At 33.8% G+C, this 23,311-nt stretch overlaps 1 protein-coding gene across 1 annotated transcript in view; it reads right to left on the bottom strand.

The window, feature by feature from the left end:
- Nucleotides 1-23,311, bottom strand: part of LOC123535201 (uncharacterized) — a 47,110-nt gene that overhangs the window by 8,962 nt on the left and 14,837 nt on the right. Inside the window, exons 2-3 of the mRNA XM_045317763.2 lie at nt 8,723-8,920; nt 4,716-5,539 (exon numbers count right to left, since the gene is read on the bottom strand). Coding sequence (XP_045173698.2) covers nt 4,716-5,539; nt 8,723-8,915 — 1,017 coding nt within the window. The 5' untranslated portion in view covers nt 8,916-8,920. The remainder of the gene's footprint in view (nt 1-4,715; nt 5,540-8,722; nt 8,921-23,311) is intronic.

Raw genomic sequence — 23,311 nt, 5'->3', positions numbered from 1 at the left:
TATTACGGCAAAATTGGGGACAGTAGAGTTGGCATTTAAATTTGTGGTGGCAATCAACAGAAAAACATCATAATTATTTTTGTTGATTTTCAGAAAAGACTGATTTAATCGCAGCCGAACATTTTCTTGTTATAGTTTATCAATTTCAATCCTCTGTATACAGCGTAACTGTTGCTCAAAATATAGTCTTAGTGGACTCGTAAACTCTGTAATGTGACTTAACTGGTCGAACATCTCTTGGTATATCATTCAATTTTCTTAATGTTCCATACTTTGGTACGCTTCCTTTCCTTCGGTTAAACTCGTGATCTATGCAATAAAAAGTAACACTGGTATTTGCGTAGTATATTGCAATGTAATGCAAAATTAATATAATATAAAGAACTGAACATACAACATTATACACTGTTGCACTTAACGCTTTTGTTTTGTTTCTAACAATTAAAATAAAGTTTGCAAGTAAACAGCATTTCAATGTTTGTCCTTGCCATTCATTTTTGTAGCAATATTTATATGTCTTCTGTATTATGGCACTGCAATTAATTTACTTTTCATTACTGGTTGGTAACCAACATTGCTTGTGTTTACTATAATATTACGCAAAATGTATCTGACTTTAGGTTGCTAAAATTGTTGGTTCAGAATAGGAATAGGAAATAAGAATAGGCTTACAAATTTTTACAAATTGTCTTTGATACCAGTAACACTTACCTAACAGTTATTTCTGATGTACGTGTTAGCGTAGTTTGTTCAACTAATGAAGATTCCTGTTCATTCTCTCGGGTCATAATAGCGTCTGATGTTCATAGTATCTAGACCTGGAAAGATCTGAAAGAAAACAAGTGCACGTTAAAGTCGTTGTCTGTATAGTGTGTATAGCTGGACAACATCCAAAAGACAAAATGTACCTATAGACAATATCTCCGACAGTTTAGTTTTATTTCTGCTTGCAATCTAGACAGCTGAATCTATAAACAGGGAAGATGTTAAAGTTATGTAGGAGCACTAACCCTAATCCTACCAGTTTTCATGAAAACATGATAAGGCTTTTTTATCAAAAGTTATATTAAAATATCAAAGGGCCATTTGATGCTAAAAAATGTACGACCCTAAACAGAAAAGAAATGTACACGAGTTGCACAATAAACATTCTCTGCTAGTTGGACACTATTTTTTCAGAAAAAGTTTGCAACAGAAATTGCTTGAAGTACAAGTTTGCAACAAAAAAGAGCTTGAATAAGATTTATTTCGGTATAGCACTTTCCCTAAAACATGCAGAGCCAAACATTTGTAGAATTCTTCACGATTAGCTGTTTTGTCTCGTTTAAGGACCCCAAAACAGGCTAGTTTGATCAATAGAATGTAAAAAACGGCAAGAAACGACGCAATTCAAATATCAAAACATGAACATGACCATTTTATAACTTCAGTAACTTCGAAAATTCGAAATCTACAACGCTGAAACGCAAAACCGAGTGTGACGTAGACATAGAACTGATGCATGCACATATCCATAGAGTTCAAAATACTATAGAAACCCACTTACCTGATAAAAAAACAGGTGAACAAGCGATGATTTCAGAAAATATCCGCCATTTTGTAAGTTTGCAACCATTTCGCTCGCTTGAACCAAGTGTGCAACCACTTCACGTCCTGCCCCTTGATTTAGCACGGTGGTATGTTTAGGCAAATTTTTTTAAGATTAAATTATCTCGTGCGCACGACATCTTATCTTGAGCGGTCATCATCTTATCTCGTGCGTACGACATCTTATTTTGAGCGATCAACATAGTATCTTGAGCGATCAACATCTTATCTCGTGCGCACGACATCTTATCTTGAGCGATCAACATATCATCTTCAGCGATCAACATAGTATTTTGAGCGATCAACATATTATCTTGAGCGATCAACATCTTATCTCGAGCGATCAACATATTATCTTGAGCGATCAACGTATTATCTCGGGCGATCAACATCTTATCACGAGCGATCAACATATTATCTTGAGCGATCAACATCTTATCTCGAACGATCAACATCTTATTTCGTGCGCACGACATCTTATCTTGAGCGATAACATATTATCTTGAGCGATCAACATCTTATCTCGCGCGATCAACATCTTATTTCGTGCGCACGACATCTTATCTTGAGCGATCAACATATTATCTCGAGTGATCAACATATTATCTCTTATCTTGAGCGATCAACATCTTATCTCGAGCGATCAACATATTATCTTGAGCGATCAACATCTTATCTTGAGCGATCAACATATTATCTTGAGCGATCAACATCTTATCTCGAGCGATCAACATATTATATTTTTCTTGTACAGTATATAAGTGAATATTGTAGATTCTCCTGGTAAATTAGCCTTGGGACCAGGGTACGGATGTATATCACCACATAACAACAAATAAACAGCAACACTATAGCTACTTTTTGAATCATAAACATATGCATTTTACTCTTTCTTCTGAACATGTTGATAGCTTGTAACAAAATTATCATAGACTGTAAGCTGGCTGAATGTAATCACATTCCTGGTCTATTCATCACAGTAAAATAAACTTGTCAAGTCACAAAGGTTTATACACTTTGCAATTCTGTTAGCAGTTAAGAATATTATCAACAGAAGTCCAAAACATCCATTTTAGCTTCACAGATTGTTCCAGAGAACACTTGATAAATTTAGTGGTATAATAGCTTCCAATGTCTGGTCCTAAATTGAAAACACTATGAATAATATATTGAATTTGCAAAATATGCAGCGTAAACACCATATAAGTTGAAACTATTTATTTTAAATCTCTTCTTAATGGATGATAATCTGATAATGTCTAATAGCGTCTCCGTGTACCGAAGTGGGTAGGGTGCTGGTTACCAGGTAGATATCAGTTTATATGGACATCTGTATTCAACTAAATGCATGTACACATTTTAACCGTTTCTTTGATTATAAAAAAGATAAAAGTCTATATAAAATACTGTGTAAAACTATGAAATAAGGACTTTTTCAGAACAGAAAGTAAACCGAGCTGTGCCTTGCTAGGCCACACAAAAAGGAAAATTAAATCATTAGATATACATAAGGTATTTTCCTAAAGTAAGTAAATAAATTCCAATTGTAGTTTAAGTACTTGATTATATCAAATGTTAGGAACAAGTCTTTATTTTATGAGTGGATCTAGACTTGGAAATGAGTGTTCTTCCCTTTTGAAAATAAAAATAAATCCGGCTTCTCGGGTAAGATATGATTGATAACATATCTATCTTAAATCAAAACATTCTGTACAACTAGTTGGATAATCAAAATGTTTCTTTATTTATTGAAGAGCGGTCGGTTTGCCACACGTTGAGAACCCATGCGCAATACAATCAAAACATCCGGGAAACCAATTGCGATGTAAATCCGTCTACATATTCTTTATATATCCTATTCCGTATGTAATCTAAATAAATTTTGCCAAGACCACAATGTTATCTCATATATATTCAGCCAAATTAAACTGCAAACAATTGCCTCGTGTCATAAAAGTTATACCATTTAAACTGACTCAAAATGTAAAGGGATATATGTCTTCTAGGGAACATAATGTTTACAACGGAATCGCATCAAAATTATAATAATGTCTCTGCTATTACTACTGACACTGGCACTGGGGGAATATTCTACCTATAACAGTTTCCATTTGCAAAAAAAAAAAAATTATAAAATCCACTTTTAGATTTAAATAGAACGTTTCTCTGACAGTAAAATTATTGGTCCCATAAGATATTATAATGTCCCATAGCTTTGAAATAAGACTACCCGTCACTACAAGACACATTAAAATGATCCATTGTTTTCCGAATACAAATGTCATTATTGAATCAAATTATGCTGGGACTTTGGATATTTCTTGTGCATATTTGATAAAAGTTCACCGTCTTAGAACCAAAATATATTTGATTATTGCATAAGCATAAATACTATTATCACAGAACGCTCAATTAATGTAAGTAAGCTTTGAACCATTTTCGGAAATAGACGTGGATGCTTATATTTTTCATAAGTATGATAAATAAAAAGCCACTAATTCTGACTTCAGAACCTGTATGGTCATTTTTTTGTTAGACAAGACACTATTCTTCATTAGTATATACTGCGTTTGGAGGAGTGAAGTCCTAGACTGCTAACTTGCTAATAGTCAGCCTCAAGACGACAGCTATCAGACGCTGATTTTATCAGACTTTACCCGGCTAAATTCCTATACCGACCTTGTTCATCTTTCAATTTGGACAATAACTCTGACAAGAGGGTTCTTACCAAAGAGATACTGACTGAATGATGAACAATGCAGATCATGATCAGACTGCACGAATGTGCAGGCTGGTTATCATATACACTGGTCACAAAGGCAGACTCAATCATGTCCAACATGATGAGGATTAGTCTAATCCCGAAACTCTAGAGTTCAGATTCATCAGCATCAACTTCTAATGTTTTAAAATTCAAGTTAGATCTACCGTAATATTTAAAACGTTTTTATACCGCTAAAATTCTGTGAGTGACAGAAAAGATGTAAATGCAAGATTAGAAGGAGTTTTAAAGTTAGAATTATGATTTCATATTTAAGGTGTTGATGAATACGGATATTGTACTATGTGCTTTTTATTTATTGTCAACTTAAAACTAAACGATAATATAGACTAAATGATAAACATACATCATTGACGCTGCAAGCTACTGGAAATACTCCTGTCTCTCTGGTGCTTTCCTTCCAACCTTTAGTCATAAAGTTGCCATCAAGGAGAGCTTGGAGACCACGGCTTTTAGGTCCTCTTCCGGCATTATAGTCAATGTCTGGACACTCCATCTCTTTCCGAAAATAATGATTGTTACATATAAAGCAGAACACGTTGGCAAATATTTTAAAATCACTTTTGAATGGTGACACTAGTCCGCTTGTACACATCTCGATTATGTCCTCTTCTGAAGCATAAGCTTCATCAGGGATCTTAAAGTGGGAGTCGAGACATGTTGTAATAACATCTGTATAGCATTTCAGAGATTTAATGTCTTCAATGTTGCCCCGGTATACGAAATTAACTACACATTCGTCGGGAATATAGTTGGAGTCTAGTCCCAGAACAAAGTTGCTAACGTCTAATTTAATTCCGTGAAAGTAGTCGTCACAGTTAAGTACGGCATCCCAAAGCATTCCATCAGTCACACCATTTGCTGCTGCACATGCCATATTCTTGTATAGTAGTTTGTATTCTGCAGAATAAACAGGATACAGACTGCCCCAATGAGCTACATTTTCTTCACCACAAGATGTATTGGGTACGGTTGTGCTATCTCCGTGATCCTTTTCTGGAATCGACGATATCATACTGTAAGACTGGTAAAGTTGTCTATCTTGTTTCGGCGGCTGAGGTGTTACAGGGAAAAGACAAGTGTGCGAAACTTTCAGTCTTCCGTCATCTTTTGGTATGTGCGGAAAGCAACAGTTTCCATTTTCGTTGCAATCAGAACTGCACGAACATTCTATTTAAATAGAGATAAAGTCTATGTTTCATTGAGAAAAAAGTACTTATAAGTGATTAGGTTTTAACTTTATTTTATCATGTACTAAAACATACCAATTAATAAAACAATGCCACAGTAGGTTTCGTTTAGCCCGCTTGCGTTGAGCTCGAAATGGTTGTCAAAATACATACGTTAGTGCATGCGTCACCCGCATTTGTCAGGACATTCATAGAGTATTTTTTTTATAGTTTGCAAAAATCTCTATCCCTATCTCAAAGTCTAGATCACGCATGGGGATCAATTTCAGTTGATATTTAGGATATGTAACGATATTTCTAAAGGTTACAAAATTACATGTTTCTTCATTTTACATCCATCAACTTGACATGTTTTTCTAATATCTTGGTTTTCTACCACGTTTTGATAGCTTTTTGCAAATTCATTACTTTAAAAATAAAGATTACTTGAACTACTGGTATTTCATCTTGTTTTTAGTTTTTGTTCACTGCTGCTTTTCAACAGTGAATATTTTATCAATAAGTGCACAAATATCTCACTATAATGCATGTATTTCAGAAATTCAAAAGAAACAAAATGCTTTACTTCTAACATAAATGACTGCATAGATTTTATGAACACACAAAATAATGATAAATATGCATTAGGAAAACAAAATATGCATTAGGAAAACAAATGTTCCATGAAGACTGCCCCCAAATCGTGTCCCTATACCAGTGTATGGGTGTGTGCAGGGAATAATATATAAACAGGATGTACGTACAATACATGTTTGATGTAAAACGTAGTCATTGACAACAATGCTGAAACCTTCAAATAAAAGAACAACATACGAGGTGCGTTTAACAAATAATGATACTCCGTGTGTAGTTCCGTAACCAGTTGTTATCTTTAAATGCGGTTTTCAGCACATTATAGAGCAATTTATTTGAAACATGTTAAAAATCGGTAGATTCAAAGTAAAAATATAATCATTTGCGCTAGGTGTACTCAGGTATACTGGACCATTTTAAGTCCAAAATATTGAGATTGTAATATGCAATATGTAATATGCAATTCCTTGATTCTACTATTCAACAACAAGAACTGTAGTTTTTAGTTTAAACAGTTAAACAAATCATCATCTTTACATAAACATTTGAAAACTAAAATAAAATGATTCATAACAGTATTAAATGGAGTATGTATATTTTTAATCGAAAAATGATAAGTTGAGTACAATAAGCCTCTCCAATTTTGTCTGGTGTGATGTTCATCGTTAAGAAAATTCTTGTATGTTAAGTTGGTACTAATTTCTTAATTCTCGAATGCGAAACAAGTTCTTATTTTAAGATTAATCACCCTCGAGACTCCTACCAGATGGAATCAACCTCGAGTTTAGATGTTTTAGTTGTGTTGTAAAATGAAAAACGCAATAAGTAGTTAAAAACAAACTCAAATTCATCACAAATTGCTGTACCTCGTAGCAAAAAGATAGAATTTTGTGATTTTACAAGTTATTCTATTATTCTGAGTCCCTGGATTTCCAGGACAAACCTAAGTTATTATTATTTTTGCTATGGTCCAGTATACCTGAGTACACCTCATTCAAATGATTATATTTTTACTTTGAATCTACCGATTTTTATCATTCATACGGCTTTTGTTCCCAATAAATTGCCCTATAATATGCTGTAAACCGCATTCAAAAATAACCACCGGTAACGGAAATACACACGGAGTATCATTACTTATTGAACGCCCCTCGTAATTAAGAAACTGATAGCAGTATAACTAAACTGATAGGTTTCAAAATCAAAAGGAACATTGAATGTGTAATGAATGTTTACATAAGATAAGAAAAAATGTTAGAATTAATATTTTAAAGTTTAAACAAATCAATGATATCATTATTATGTATTTAAAGATTAGAAAATGTTATTTCTCACTAAGTTTGTAATTTTGTAAAATTCTCATTAATTTTCATGAATATGCAAATTAGTTAATTAACATAAAATATTGGTAATAAAAGGCCAATGTCTCAGCTCCATTTTTGTACCATTTGTATTGTTTATCACCAAAACTGACCAAGATATGATTGATTATAATCTATATGGTTGTCCTTTCCAAATTGAACACAACAACTTTGTAGTAATGGTGGTAACTTGAGCAAATTATCAGCAGTTTAAAATTAGTATCACAGTAAAGGAATCACTGTATAAATACAAATGCCAAATGTAACTACAAGCTATGTAAAAGTGGAATCTTTTTTTTTTACTAAAACCTTGAATTGCTGCATGCTTTCAGAATTCTTAACATCATGTGGCTTTTATTTCACAAAAAACAACCATTGTAGGAGAATGGCTTTTCACCAAATCCTTTGACTTTAGGAATACTGAAGCATGACCCTTTATTAAACCTAATGTTAGGACTATGTATAGGACTGGCTCGAGTAAAATATTCATGAAAGAAGGGGTAGAATCTGAATGTATTTTAAAACATGATTTAGAGTGATTTGTTCCACTCTTCCCGTAACAGGTAACCAACACAACTGTAAGAATGCAGCATTGATCTTTTAAACCATAAACGAAAACTACATGAAATGGATAGCGAAAGTAAAGTAACATGAAACGGTCAGAGAAAGGAAGGCGACACTGAATGGTTAAATACCAAAAAAATGAATGCAAAATTAAATCATCAACATACCCAGAACAGAAAGTAACATGGAATGGTCTGAAAGCGAGGAAGGAAGGCAATATGAACTGGTACCTAGATGATACCTAGAAAGGAAGATAGCATGGCGTCAGATACCGAAACATGAAGTCAACATAAACTGCTCGGATACCAGAACGACAGACAACTTGCAGTGGTCAGACACCGAGAGAGGAATACAAAATAAATGAACAGAACCGAGAAAGGAAGATATTTGGAATGGTCAGATACTTTGAGAGGAAGACAACAGGGCATGGTCAGATACCTGGCAATGCAGATAACGAGAAAGGAAGATATTATGAAAAGGACAGATTCAGAGTAAAAATGACAAGGGTATCGGTTAACATGATCCAACCAAATAATTGCCCTAACTATATATTATTAAATTTACATCGTTGTATGAAACATAAACACAATTCGTTAAAAATTAAACAACATTGCACCAACACGTTCTTGTGAATAAGTTGTTAAGCTGTATCTTTGCTAACTTACCAGAACAGCATGACACATATCCTGAAAAAAATGTGTATTCTGGTGCTGGATATGTCTGGTTCTCAGGACAAATGTTAATGCCGGGACACAACCTCTGTAGTGTATCCGGTATACGTGACAAAACCGATGTACTGTTACCAGCAAAACATCTCCCAGCAAACATACAGGTCAGCAGCAATAAGTGACGAGACATTATCCCTGGAAAACAGAAGTTTTATTTCAATGCGTATAAAATTATTTTGGGGGTTTTAGAGTGAATAACTTAAACATTCACTTCATGTTTATATCTTAATGAGTGTGTAGACAGCTATGAATAGTGCTCGTATATTTATACAACAACGATAAAGGTCGACTAGGAATAGCCACGTGCCAAGTATGGAGCAATAATGACAAAATGCGCGGTTTGTATACAAATGCAAACAAAAACCTTATGCCGCGTATACGCAAGCACTCAATGTCTTTGCAGATAGCAAAGTAACAAGGGAAACGCCTTCAAGGTCAAGACGAGACAGACCAGAAGACAAATATCAAATATAATAAGTGCTAGTGGGCTTCAGTAACTGCGTATCATGGAGTCGTTTGACACAATCAAAGAGGAAAACGTAGCGACCAACTTTAAAAAGGCTTAGCCTTGTTACGTCGACCGCCTGCTATACAAATTTGTAATAATAATTTGTAAATGAAAAATTGCGACATTTCCATCAAATGTCATAAACAGTTCCGCAAATATATTTTAGCTAACCAAGAAAGAAACACATATACATTGATATTCCATGTTAATATTAAATATTAGACAAAACATTAAAATGCAAAGTAATTTAACGATGACTTCGAAATGGTAAATGTTTCTCCGTGTACATAAACTTTGTTGTGGCTTACAAAGTTATGTTTACTAGTCTTACATTTCTTGATTTGGCTTTGTCTATTACTTTTCCGTTTTCTTGAAATCTATGTCATTGCAGATCAATTTTTAAGTCTTTTTGAAAAGAAAAGATTCACATCGAGGTTTAACGAACATCATACTTAAAGCAATTTAAAAAAAAAAAAAAAAAAAAAATTAAAAGCTACTCGTGCACTTGACAGTATATTTTTCCCCGTCCTACTTCTGCTAAGACAGTGGTGCCCTTAAAATGACTTTATTTTAAGGAAGACTATAAAAAGCCAATAAAACACTTTTATAAGTTCTAACACTAATGATATAAGTCTTTTTTAGCATTCAGCTGACAGGAAACATGGCGAATGTCTTATGTTAAATAACAATTTGCCAGAACTCACGTAATCGAACTGCATATTACAAGTTCCACATGAAATACGTTCTGGACGTTTTGAATAGCAATGATGAAAATCTGAAAATATACTGTTTTGAAAGCGCAGTAAAATAAATATAAGAAACGCGATAAGAATTGACGGAAAAAAACTGACAACTTACCCCAATGTCCTGTGTTTACAAATGACATTCAACGCGAATTCCAGCTAGATTATATAATAAGCTTGGTCAAGATAATTATATAGTTGCTAATTATATCAACATAGTCTGAAACTGTTTGTTACAAACTGCTTTGAGATTTATAGAATTCAGGATGTTGCTTATGGCAACAGGAATATTGTCAATAATACCTTAAACAAACATACATTGTACCAAGCACAAAAGGTAAATTACACGTAAATTCCTCTTTAAATAAAATTCTTCTTCTTCGTACTCACTACCATTATTACCGCAGTTATATTTTACGGTTGCTTATAGCTGTAATTCTAGCATTTTTCATTATTGCATATATACTATACCTTAAACTACCACTGGTTAATGCTACCCTACCCTCGTTAACCTTTTAACCAACAGCGACAAAATCAGTGGCACTGCAGATCTGGATAAGATACCACTGTAACATGTAACACATGAATGACACATGAAACCACACCTGTAGGGCGTAGCTAAAGTGCTACAGCAGGTATATTGTAATAATGTTACCCATATAGTGCGTAGTTAACGATTATTTCTCGTTGAGTTTATACGTTATATATATTAAAGGCTATAAGTAAAACAATGTAGTGTTTGTCTCTCATATAAATACACAACAAAATGCACGATATGAAGCCTAGTGGCCATCTAACAAATCTCATTTGAATGCGCCTTTAACCTTTAACAAGCTTAATTTTTAAAATGGATTGGTCCATCATTCAATTTGGACAGCATCATTTATTATTCGAAAGGATATTTACTGAAAATTTACTGACTGAATAGCGAACTGATCAGCCTGCATGTCCGCCGCAAAGGCAGAATCACTTGCCGCAACGCAAACAGGCTAAAAGTAAAAGGTCACGATTAAATTTTGAATGTGTTACAGTGAATAAGAATAGAACACTTACGAAGACAAGATACTAGCATACTGTACACATTTGGGACCAGTTTTCGCCGCAAGATAAAATCTGAGTAAACCAGAATGTTAACAAACTTCTAATCCGACAAAACTCGACAAAGATTATTGTACATGTATATTATCTGTACAGGGTTAACACTGATGATACTGATTCCTGCTGACCTCCGAACATTGGACAAACTCCCCTACAGAAAGAAAGAATGCAAGCCATTAATACCAACCTTGCTGTGGCTATCAGGGATACACCTGTGGGTCTTCCCGGGTGGAATGTTTGTCCACACAATTAGACGAATGGTTTCCTACTGAAAGCAATCTCCATACGCAGACAAAAACGTTATTGTGAAACCGGACGAGGATAACATGACCGAGGAAAAGACTTAAAGAAAACATGCAGAATGGTTCCGATGACTGTTTTATATTTGTGATTCAATTATAAATTTTGAAATAGACCGTATCATTAAACGTATATACACTTTATTTTGTTATTTCTCTTTATTGAGAACACACCAGAGAACAATGACCATCACCAGATCGACTTATCGCTAGTTTGTACGTTCAACAGGTCACGCACGGAGTCAGAATACAACATAGCCAGAGCTCATTACAGGCTTTTTCTATGGCCTTGAAAACTATAAAGTACATTTTTGCAATGGACAAAGAGAACAAACTGATGGACAGAACTGCATTTAAAAATTAAATAGTTGAATTCGACTGCCCTGGTGAACGTGCTGAATGTACAACTCTATTTTGTAATGCTACATTCAGGGTCAACATCGCCATTGCTCTTTCGTTTGAGGGATTCGTTGAACGTTAGTTTTCAACAGATGGTGACACAAAATCTTACATCGGGATGCAGGACTTCTACAAAACCTTGACAAAGCTTGGGAAGTATCACGTCAGTCTGATCCTAACCACATCATTGCCCGAAAAGAGAGAATGCCTACATATGCTCTAATTGCAGCAACGGTATTTTCATTTCCGAACAAAGCAGGAAAGACAATTTGCACAAGTTGTATTGACACAAGACATAAAAAAGCGGAGCAATGCAGTCACCAAAGAGCTTGCCCGCATAGGTGATTTAGATCTAACACTAGACGCTTGTGTTACTACTTCCTGCCACTGTACACGATTTCACGACTTTAGGTGAACTATTTTCTAATATGTATGCAGCAACAGCATTAAAGCACTCTATGTGTTTTATCACAAAGTCAAGGATCATAACTTTGGTCTAGATGAGTTAGAACCCATACAAATCACCACATGCTCACATGCTATATAAAAATCCTCTGATGTAGTATGACTCTAAGTCAAATACTTTTCTAGATACATGCTATACAAACTTGTATGTCCTTTATGCATATTTTTTACTATATTCAGGGCCATAACTCTGGTCTGACCGATATAAATCCCAAACAAAACCTCAAGTGCACCACTTCACATGCTGAATAATACTCCTGTTAACACTGTATCATATCTTTTTCAAAGTTACACACAACACATTCTCCGTCCACGTACTGACAATCGATCTGACCATGACAGACATTTCCTTAAGATATGTTTTATGAATAAAGGTATTGATTTCATCGATTTACCTAGTGTATTTCGGGATAAAGGTGTCATTGATTCTGTGCCTAAATATTTCAGAAACTCTGAAGTTCCGATTGTCTGTTATATATATAAAACACCAGTAAGAAACATTTTATTCTATTACTATAAAATTGTTTCAGACCTAGATGTACATAGACTTATTGTGATTGTAAAAACTCAAAAATTTGCTATTCAGATGCAGGCCATGTCATCACTTGTAATTTTGATATTATCAAAGACAAACGTATCCGTAATTTATTCTTTAAAGGGCCTAAATACAGAACTCCTTCATTATTAATTCTGAAGCATGTCGTGGTCAGATTCAGAATAAAAAGCTATAAATAATAAAACTCAAGCAAAACGCCACGTGCATTACTTCACATGCTGAATAATATTCCTATATTGTTTCACAAACTAAGGTCAAATACGCTTTAGATACATGCGACACAAACGTTTAGGCGCTTTTTATGCATATTTTGGTTAAGGCAAGGGTCATAACTCTGCTCTGGCTGTGTGAAATCCGAATTAAAACACCAAAAGCACAACACCACATGCTCAATGACAATCATGTGTGATTTTATTATTCTGGTTCAAATACCTTTAGAGATATGCATGACACAAGTTCGGACGGACGAACAAACGTACAGACAAGGGCAAATCGAAATGGCCCAAGACAAACAGTTTATGACTGTAAACTTAGTAAGAAGACATGTCTCCGAGAATAAAACATACTATGCATACATAAAATTATTTCTCCTTTGCACTTTATTATACATTTTCTTGAATTACTTCTTGAAGTAAAAACGCAAACTATATATGTCAACAACTATAGGTAGGATGTATTGCGTTGTGTCTACAAGTATTCTATGTTTAAGAACGGTCTTATAATACAGGTTTGAGAAGGTTTTAGTTTGCTAACTTAAAACTGATATTGACATAAAATAGAAACGCGTGTCCCATGTGTATTGTAGCATGATCACCATACAACACTTAAACTTTAAGAATTTTTAACTTGGTCACAATCGGTCCTAATTCTGATGATATGAACTTTTTATAACATTATAGCAAGTGGCATTCCGTAACCATTTTAATACCATGCAAATCTGTAATATGGAACTGTTTTCGTCTAACTGTACTAATATAATTTTTTCGCTCTTTTTAATACACAATGCACAATATCAGTTTTAATGATACACAAATTTACAAGCCCGACTGTTTAGCTTTCTCATTTGTTATGCTACTAGCAGATAACTCTTCGTGGCTTTCAAGTTGAGAACATGTAGCTTAAAAGTGACTGGACAAAGTTGTTTTCTTAATATGATATAACTAAGAAATGCATTTAAAGATGTTTTTCACAATTATTTCTAGCGGACAGAATTTTTTGTACCTTTGCATATTTATAGATTGATGTATGACAAGTTAAAATAAAAAATAAAAATAATAGGTACCCGTGCTTTTTTTTTCAATATTCAAAGTTTATTAAGAACACCAAATCGGTATTTTTGTCTGAAGAAACAGTACATACATGTCATTATAAAACTACTGCAAACAATTATTTATTCGAAGTTTCACTCTGATATTACTGTTTATGCATCCGAATTAATAACACCACTATAACTATGCATAAAATGTCAACATATAGATATATTAACTCAGAAAAATTACTCTTGACAGATGTCGAAAGTATCTGAAACTGAGAAAAACACGAAGTATTTCTTAATGATATGAAAAATCTAGCGGACAGAATTTTTCCATATTTTATATTGTGTAAGCTAGAACTAAGACAAAAAAATCTAAACCAAAAAAATAATATCAACCCGTGCTTGTTTTCAAGAAAAATTAAAAAATATTCACTCCACCCACAAAAGTATTTTTTCATTACCCCACCCACCTAAAAATTATGAATTTTTTTTTTCTTACAAAACAAATTGCACAATGTTATTATCAGTTCCTTAACCAATATTCTTACTCACATGCGGAATAATGCTCCTTTAAGGTTGCATGCCTCTAGGTCAAATACTTTTTGAGATACGTGCTATACAAGCTTTCACATCCCATTTACGTATATATTTGACTACGTCAAGGGACATAAATCTGTTTTTATTGAGTGAAACCTCAAATAAAAGCACTGGTGCACAACTTGGCATGCTGAATTTAATTCTTGTGTGGTTTCATGACTCTTGGCGCACATAATTTTGAGGTACATGCGACACAAATGTTTAGACCCTTTATGTATAATTTGACTATCAAGGGCCATAACTCTGGTCTTACTACGTGAAATGCGGGATGGGGCACAAAAAGTATAACAACGTTTTTAGGAAGTCACATTTGAACTTGAAGGAGATATATCTACGTTAAGATTTTCTGGAATTTTATTTGACTTGGAGTCGGCTGCATCATTACTGGACGAAATAGTTTACTTTCAAATTGGCTGTCCACAATGTATTCGATTCGAGCACTTCCTACAACTACTCCTCCAGTAAAACACCATCACTTTTAAAGGTAAAATATGGATGCACAACCTATATTGTCAGTACATACGATATATTTTGCGCGAGTGCGCTGCATATCCGACAATTATGCACTTTCGGCAGCGAATTCTGAACTTTACAAAGGATATCGCTTGCTGCGCGATTGAGCTGCGCACAAAATATTGTGATGAACTCCTTTAAGAAGAGCCTACATTGCCCCTGAACTCATTTAACTATCAATATGTGTTTCATAAAATAGTCTTTAATATTTTGCCATGCCTGCTTCTATTTAAGTCTAGTTTGATATAGTTCATAACGTGATGACTCCAAGGTATATAGAATAAAAACCTTTTCATATTTTACATCATTTTCTTATTAGATTCACAAATCTTGCCATTGTAATGATAAAAAACTCAAGATCTGGGTATAAACAACACACATTATAATTTTACAGCGGAATATTTCGGTTATTATAATCATTTAAATTTCCCTTACCAGCTGCGTCTATAAAATAATTGGTATTGTATAGAAAGGTTAATGAGTTTTATGAATGCCATTGGTTAGTCAAATTGTGCACTTATTTTACTTTCATAAAAGAGACATGTTCAAGCATTTTAGGCATTTCTTTCTCTTAGAAGTCCATAAAACGTGGGTACTGTGAAAATGACTAGTGGTACTAACTATCGCTTAGGCCGTGATTTTCCCACGGACTGATTCACAATATGAAATCTTTCTTGAGTCATTGACCTACCCTGTAATATACTTTTTGAATGTTTGAAATATTTACACGTACAATAACTCAAGGATGTGGAACATTTCACAACCTCCCATGAACAGCTTAATCAAGTTTTAAACACATTCATTAGTCGACCAAAGTCTGATTTAACCGCCTTCGAAGGACTAATAGACTTGGTTTTCAACTTTTGGCATCATTATTTTGACACGAATAAAATGTGATTTAAAAATATTATGATAAAATGTGGTTCGTCAATGATCCCATCTTGGAGTTTATGGTTTAGTTTCAGCAGGTTAAGGGAAGTCATATACAGCAGGAATTATTTCATTCAGCGAAGAAATATATAGCAAGAATTAACGCTTTGCAAACTTTACATCTTTTTATGTTTTCAGTTTAATTTTAGAAATAGGAAAACATAATTTGCATGTTATTTGTGCTTTTTAATGTTTGCGGTCTTACTTCCACCCTTCTACCTCTTCCCCATACCGCCTCGGTAGTCTAGTGGTAGAACGTCCGCTTCGAGTGCGGGAGATCGTGGGTTCGATCCCTGGCCGCGTCATACCAAAGACGTAAAAATGGTACTAGTAGCTTCCTCGCTTGGCGCTCAGCATTTAGAGGATAGTACTAGGACTGGTCAGCCCGGTGTCAGTATAATGTGACTGGGTGGGTTATCATGTCATGTGTCTACGGCGTGATATTCCAGTGAGTCAGCACTATAAAGTTGGGCATTGTGCTCACTGCTACAAGTAGACACCGTCATTCATATGACTGAAAAATTGTTGAGAAAGACGTTAAACCCGAACACACACACACACACACACACACACACACACACACACACACACACACACACACACACACACACACACACCTCTTCCCCAACACACGTTCATATAGCTGGATTTAACGTCACATCGCCATAATTATAGGTCATTTGATGGTGGAAGAAGATCACAGCAGCTGGTGCGAGCGGACAAAGAGGATTGCGTATTAAAGTTACATCAACTGATCAGCTTGAATAAGAAATATTGTTTATATATATCTTTAATATATGTAACAATTGCTGAATCTAAGCTACACATTACTACCTTTAAGTGATTGTGTAAAAACAACAGCATTATTTTGAATTGTATAACGGTGCCAACGTCCATCCAATCATCATGCACATCACTATGTGATTTTGATATTTATTCAAAATGAATTTTAGTCATCAGTAAAACGGTTATTACGTATACGTAATACTTTAATTGATACGGGTAAATTGCAACGTTGCATGTTTTCAGTTATAAAAAATAGAATTATCTGATAATATATTTATATCACCCACCTTTGTCCGCTATTGAAGATAATGTATCTTCCACAAAACATATATTTGTTGTGATTCAGAATTGCCGAATTTATTGATTCGACAAGCAACACACATTGTTTTCGATCTTATTGCTTTATCGTTCTTACACTATTTTATTTCATTCTATGTTGTACTAGTAGGAGAGAAGCACGTCAGTCAAGGTTGGTATTGCAAAAGTGAGCAAAACATTTTTATCCTACCAAGTTCTCTTTATAATCTCTTAAGGAAAATTTCCAGCTTTTTGTCTCCATTGAGGAATTTAGTAAATCTATTTGCTTTTCTAATAGCAAATCCAGTACATCATATTCCAGTTTTCAGGAGAGAAAAATCAATGTGTACTCATTTGTCTAAATGCTACTGGCATATATAACATGTGATTAAAGGTATTTGCTGTGTACTCCTTGACAGAACTTCTAGCTTGCCATTTCCTGTATTTGCTCTAGTTAATAACTGGCAGAGCTTGAATACTAATGTGGAACAAATCTGTATATAAGTTTTTACTTAATAAATATATCCAGTGCCCAACTTACCTTCACAAAAATGTTTTATCCTTGAATATTTACTTAATATGTATAAAATCCTTATCAAATAAATCTAACATTACTAAATCTATAAATTATGTTTGTAGAGCTACATTCATAATAACACCTCATGAAAGTGTAGTCGATTTATAAAAAGAACTTCTATTTCTTAGTGGTAGTAGACAATTATACTGTGATTAGCTCTTCAGATATAACGGTTTATAAAAGTTTATTGTCTATTCCATCACATGCTTACATATAATACATGAAATCCATTCAATAAAATACATGTATGTCCAATCTTAAAAGAGTTGTAATAGACATCAAATCAAACATTAAAACAGTTTAACAAATCAATGGCACCTTACAAGAGACTGCATAATCTCAATCATATTATACATTACAACAATATCATTGAGTATTAATATCTACATGATAAAATGCAGACTATAACTGCTAATCAAGACTAAATTCTGCCATAAAAAGATTCTAGAACTAAGACACTGAAAAGGAAGTTATGCACTAATGCGATAGGGGAAAAAATGGTGTTAAGAAACTAAGTATCACCTCAGATCAGATCTGATAAAAATAATGTACATATGTACTATAATTAAAATACAATGGACATTATTTACAAAGAAAACACATTCTCCTATTAAGTATATTAAAGCAGGTTTTGGCACTAACCCTTATAACATCATGGTTGGAAAATATAAACTTAATTTTATCATTATCAGTGAGTGACATAAATTTTCATCAATACCACAAGCATTGCTGAACAAGGCATTTCTTAAATCACTATATACCTCACATTGCATCATCACATGTATTTCAGTTTCGACATCATTACAGAAAGGACAAATTCTGTCATCAAATCTGAGACCTTCATAGCGCCCAGTTTCTATTCTGAGAGGTGCAACACCTAGTCTAAATTTACAAAATGCTGATCTATGTGAAGGCGGTAAAATCATTGAACAGTATTTTTTCTACAACATATTCTGATTTGAAAGTGCAATAAGTACGAAGTTTGTTACCACCATTTCTAGGACAAGTATTATGATTTATTTTTGTTAACCAATCTTGTTTAAATTTACACATAGCAAGATCTTTAAGTTTCTGTACATTGGAAGATATATTTGGTGAATTAATACATGTACTTAACATACCAGTATCATGTATTTTCTGACAAACATAAAGGAACGTGTGTACTATTTTAAGCCTAATATATAGTATTGTCAATTCATCTAAACTTGTTAATCTCGTTTTAAGCTATTTGTAGTAATTATTAATATTTTCTAAAATGAAATTTGGGTCTAGTATACCTTTAAAATAAATAACAAGAATAACAGCAATTACAATATTGATAACAATGATGCTCAAAATTAATAACTGTAATAATAGTAATAATAAAAAGAATGTCACACTCATTTCTTCAGATTTTAATTACATCGTCAACTGACCAACGTGATAAAATTTATACTTTCGACTGAACGAAATTCAAGAATTCGAAACATATACATTTCTTAGTTTGTTAATTATATAACGTTATATATTAATATTGACGTATAAAGCTTTGTGTCAGATCACCGTGTACAAAATTTAAAAAAAAGAAAAAATGTATAATCTTCTTCCGCATTGGTAAGTTCTGATATAATGTAATTTTTGAAAAGGTAAAAATAATCAAAGTGGTACATGATAATTATGTAACATAACTAGTGTCGTATTGATATATAAAATAGATTTATCGTTGAATATTTGATAACCTGCGGATGTTGTTACTAAACGTTTTCTGAATATGTTTATTTTGTCTTTGCTATGCCAATTTACCAATATGCCATTTACGATTATGTTTCTACTGGCATCAACTGTTGTTACTAGTATGGTTTCTTGGAGATGCTTCGAAGCTTTTGGCACTAAATCTTCCTCTGTGTCCTACCGTATATCAAATATGTGTTATGGCTATACCTAATGTAATGAATCATTGTTAACTGTGCTAAAATAAAGGGTAAATTAAATTAATTGCCCGTATTTACTGCTCAAAAGTTCTTAATAGGTGGAAAAGTATGACTGTCATTAACAACAAGGCAATAAAATGTAAAGAGATTGGGCGTAATAACTATTGATTCATCGAGACTAGTAGACAGAATGCTACTTTGCTGTAATGTCATAGTTAAACATGTTGTCTGCTGCTTTTGTTTGTTTTGTTTGTTTTGGGTTTAACGCCGTTTTTCAACAGTATTTCAGTCATGTAACGGCGGGCAGTTAACCTAACCAGTGTTCCTGGATTCTGTACCAGTACAAACCTATTCTCCGCAAGTAACTGCCAACTTCCCCACATGAATCAGAGGTGGAGGACTGATGATTTCAGACACAATGTCGTTTATCAAATAGTCACGGAGAACATACGCCCCGCCCGAGGATCGAACTCACGACCCCGCGATCCGTAGACCGACGCTCTACCTACTGAGCTAAGCGGGCGGGCACTGTTGTCTGCTGCAGTCAGCAGTTGTTTCTTGTTCTTGTTAAAACATTTTAGTGAATTGATAAGAACATAATCTATCAGTATAATTCGGTCGTCTACTGACAGCATGGCATAAACATTAATATCACATCATTCGGAACGATTAAAATTGCATAGAAACATGAAAAATGTTGATGATGTGAGAAGCTTAGTTTATTAGTCATGTTAGAATGGTATTAATGAAGCCTTTCAAACAAACAAACTCACTGACGCATATTTGAGTCTCTTGTAAAAATAAAATGTAAAATAAGTTAATGTTAATATTAGATAACATTGCAGTTTTCTATATGCAAGTGGAAATGATGCAATAAGAAAACAAACCAGGGCCACCATGGCCTAGTGGTTAAAGTCATTCACTTCAAAGCACTTACCCCTCACTCGATGTGGGTTCGAAATTTGTAGAATTCTTCATGCAGGTGGGGTAACGAAAGGTCGGCTGTTCTATCGCATGTTATGCAATATAGTTACGGAGGGGCCACTGGGGTTTTCATCCACCTTGAACAAGCTAGCAAAGTCACCATATGACCTAAATTGTGCCGGTGTTACTCTTAACCATGCAGACACTAAACAATAGGGAAATTAGCAAACCAGAAAGATTTTGTAAGTACTTGCAAATACGAATCCACTTTACTGAACTAATTTGACCAAATCTAATATTCTAAGTGAAATATGTTTCTCCTTATCACACTTGAATGGATGAAACAAAAGCTTTCCCAAATTATTTGATTATATAGAATCCATAATAAATAAATAAGATTCCTTTGTAAATGTTTATTTTAGCAGACAGAGTTTGAGACCGGGAGAATTGTCGGTGTTTCGGGTAAACGGAAATTATTTCTGCGAATAAGGTAATCTTTAAATTCAAAGATAACCTAAAGCGAAAACACGTGTATCGGACAAAAAGTTGAAATGTATGATCTTGTTATTTAAGAAATAATAAGTTTCCAAACGTGGTTTATCGTAGAATAACCCGAGTTTTGAGTTCTTATACGTAAGAATATATCACGAACGCCGTAGGCCTGAGTGATATATTGTTTCGCATAAGAACAAAACCTCGGGTTATTCTACGATAAATTACACTTGGGAACTTATTATTTCGATTCTAACACGACATACTAGTATCAACAGTGTTAGGAAAAATGGTAACTACTTTTTATGACCGTGCAACGCACCTGGATTGGATGACGTCATAGCACGCGAGTGGTATATAGCAGAATAACCCGAGATAGATTTTACTCTACATGTATGTAGGTTATTTGTTGGTCGTGTTAGAATACATTATAAAAGTTAGTTTGCTCTGCATACATTTTGCAAAAAGTTGTTTTCGATGATAACGAAGAAAGCACAAAAGCAAAAGTCTACAAAACTGTCTATAGCTATGAATTATTTCTGAAGTAATGAAAGTCTGATACAGAATTATCTGCATACAGTTTGTTATATGTACCATTCTTGAACGTGCATTTAACTGTTTAAATATTGCCTTATTGTTCGAATTAAATAAAACCTGCGCAGTTCCTCTAAAATATATAATATAATATGACACCAAGAAGAAGGCTGAAGTCTATATTTGACGCTTTTTCATCCCAAAGTTTATGTAATAATAGAAAGTCTATGTAATAATAAACTTTGGTTCAGGTATGATTAAACTATTTTTAAATGACAAACCCAGACAAAACTAGTATAAAGTATGTTCAAATGTCATAAAATATAATCAAGATAGGAAAATAATCTCTTACAGGATGTAACTACACAAACAGCGTTACATATTTGATAATGTAGCAGCTGTTTCATAAAATAATTATCCAAAATAATGAAACATCTCAGTCAGATGCTGAGAATATCATTCTCGGAAAGTGTCTCAAGTTGTTTTGTGAGGGAAAGGTAACTGCGAAGCATAGTTGTTTGTTCAGTGGTTTTGAATTAATTGACAGGATGCGGTGTCTTAATTATTGAAATAAATGAAATGTGTTCAAAATCAAAATAAAGATTTGAATTAAGGGTGGTGCACATATCATTTATATTATAACGTTACTCGTTTTTGATGCAGTCTTGTTTCTAGAACCTGTTGACTATGTATGAAGTTATGAATTTTCCGGTCCTTTTCCACAGTACAATTAATAATACTTTAATCAAATTTGATTCGCATATGGGAAAATTAGACCCATCGTGAAAATCACCACAAAAACCGATAATACGTTTGGCCAGGTAAATCGGCTGTCGAGACTGTTCGCTAGTTTTCGGCCTACTCCGTATTTCAGGCCGATGTCTAACCCTTCTTCGCCAATGTACCGTTACATTTATACTTTTGATCATATGGATTTAGGGATATTGTTAAGTCTAATTTACAGTGATTGCAAAGATAGAATAGAAAATAGAAACCTGAATGGCTGTTGGTGGTTTAATCAGAATACCATTGATAACGGTATTCTCAACAAACACATTATTATAAAACCAAACAATGACTTTCCGAAAGTAATTTCTACTTTCTTACAATCAGATGAAAACTCGCTTTTATAACACTTTCTTTGATGTACATGATTATGAAATAAAGATTTTAAGTAGTTTTTTTATGTAATCAATTAACTGCACATTTATTATTATGTCGTGAGCGGTGTCCAACTAGCTTAGAATTTTATGACAGCTCGAAGATCGAAATTCAACTTCATAACTTATCGAATTTTGATCCTAAGCTAAGATTGAAAAACGTCAAATTGCAAAATAGGTTCTAATTTCGGACCAGCTCAATAATCGAAATTTATAATATTCCAAAAGTCAAATTTCGATCTCGTATTGAATGAACAGTCTGTTCCAAGATTGATATTGAAATGAAAAAAGTCAAATATCGAGCAAGCAATTAGTGCCGAGCCATCTCGAAAATCATATTTCAAATTTTGAAAAGCTGAATTTCAGTATAATACTGAAACTGCGATCTGCTCAAGATTCAAAGATTAAACATCGTGCAAGGTCGGATATATCGAAATTCAAGTTTTTATGCCCCCGACATCTACTGATGCGGGAGGCATATAG

This window comes from Mercenaria mercenaria, chromosome 12 (assembly GCF_021730395.1).
Source record: "Mercenaria mercenaria strain notata chromosome 12, MADL_Memer_1, whole genome shotgun sequence".
In the NCBI taxonomy this organism is placed as follows: Eukaryota; Metazoa; Mollusca; class Bivalvia; order Venerida; family Veneridae; genus Mercenaria; species Mercenaria mercenaria.
This window is presented reverse-complemented; position numbering and strand designations above follow the sequence as displayed.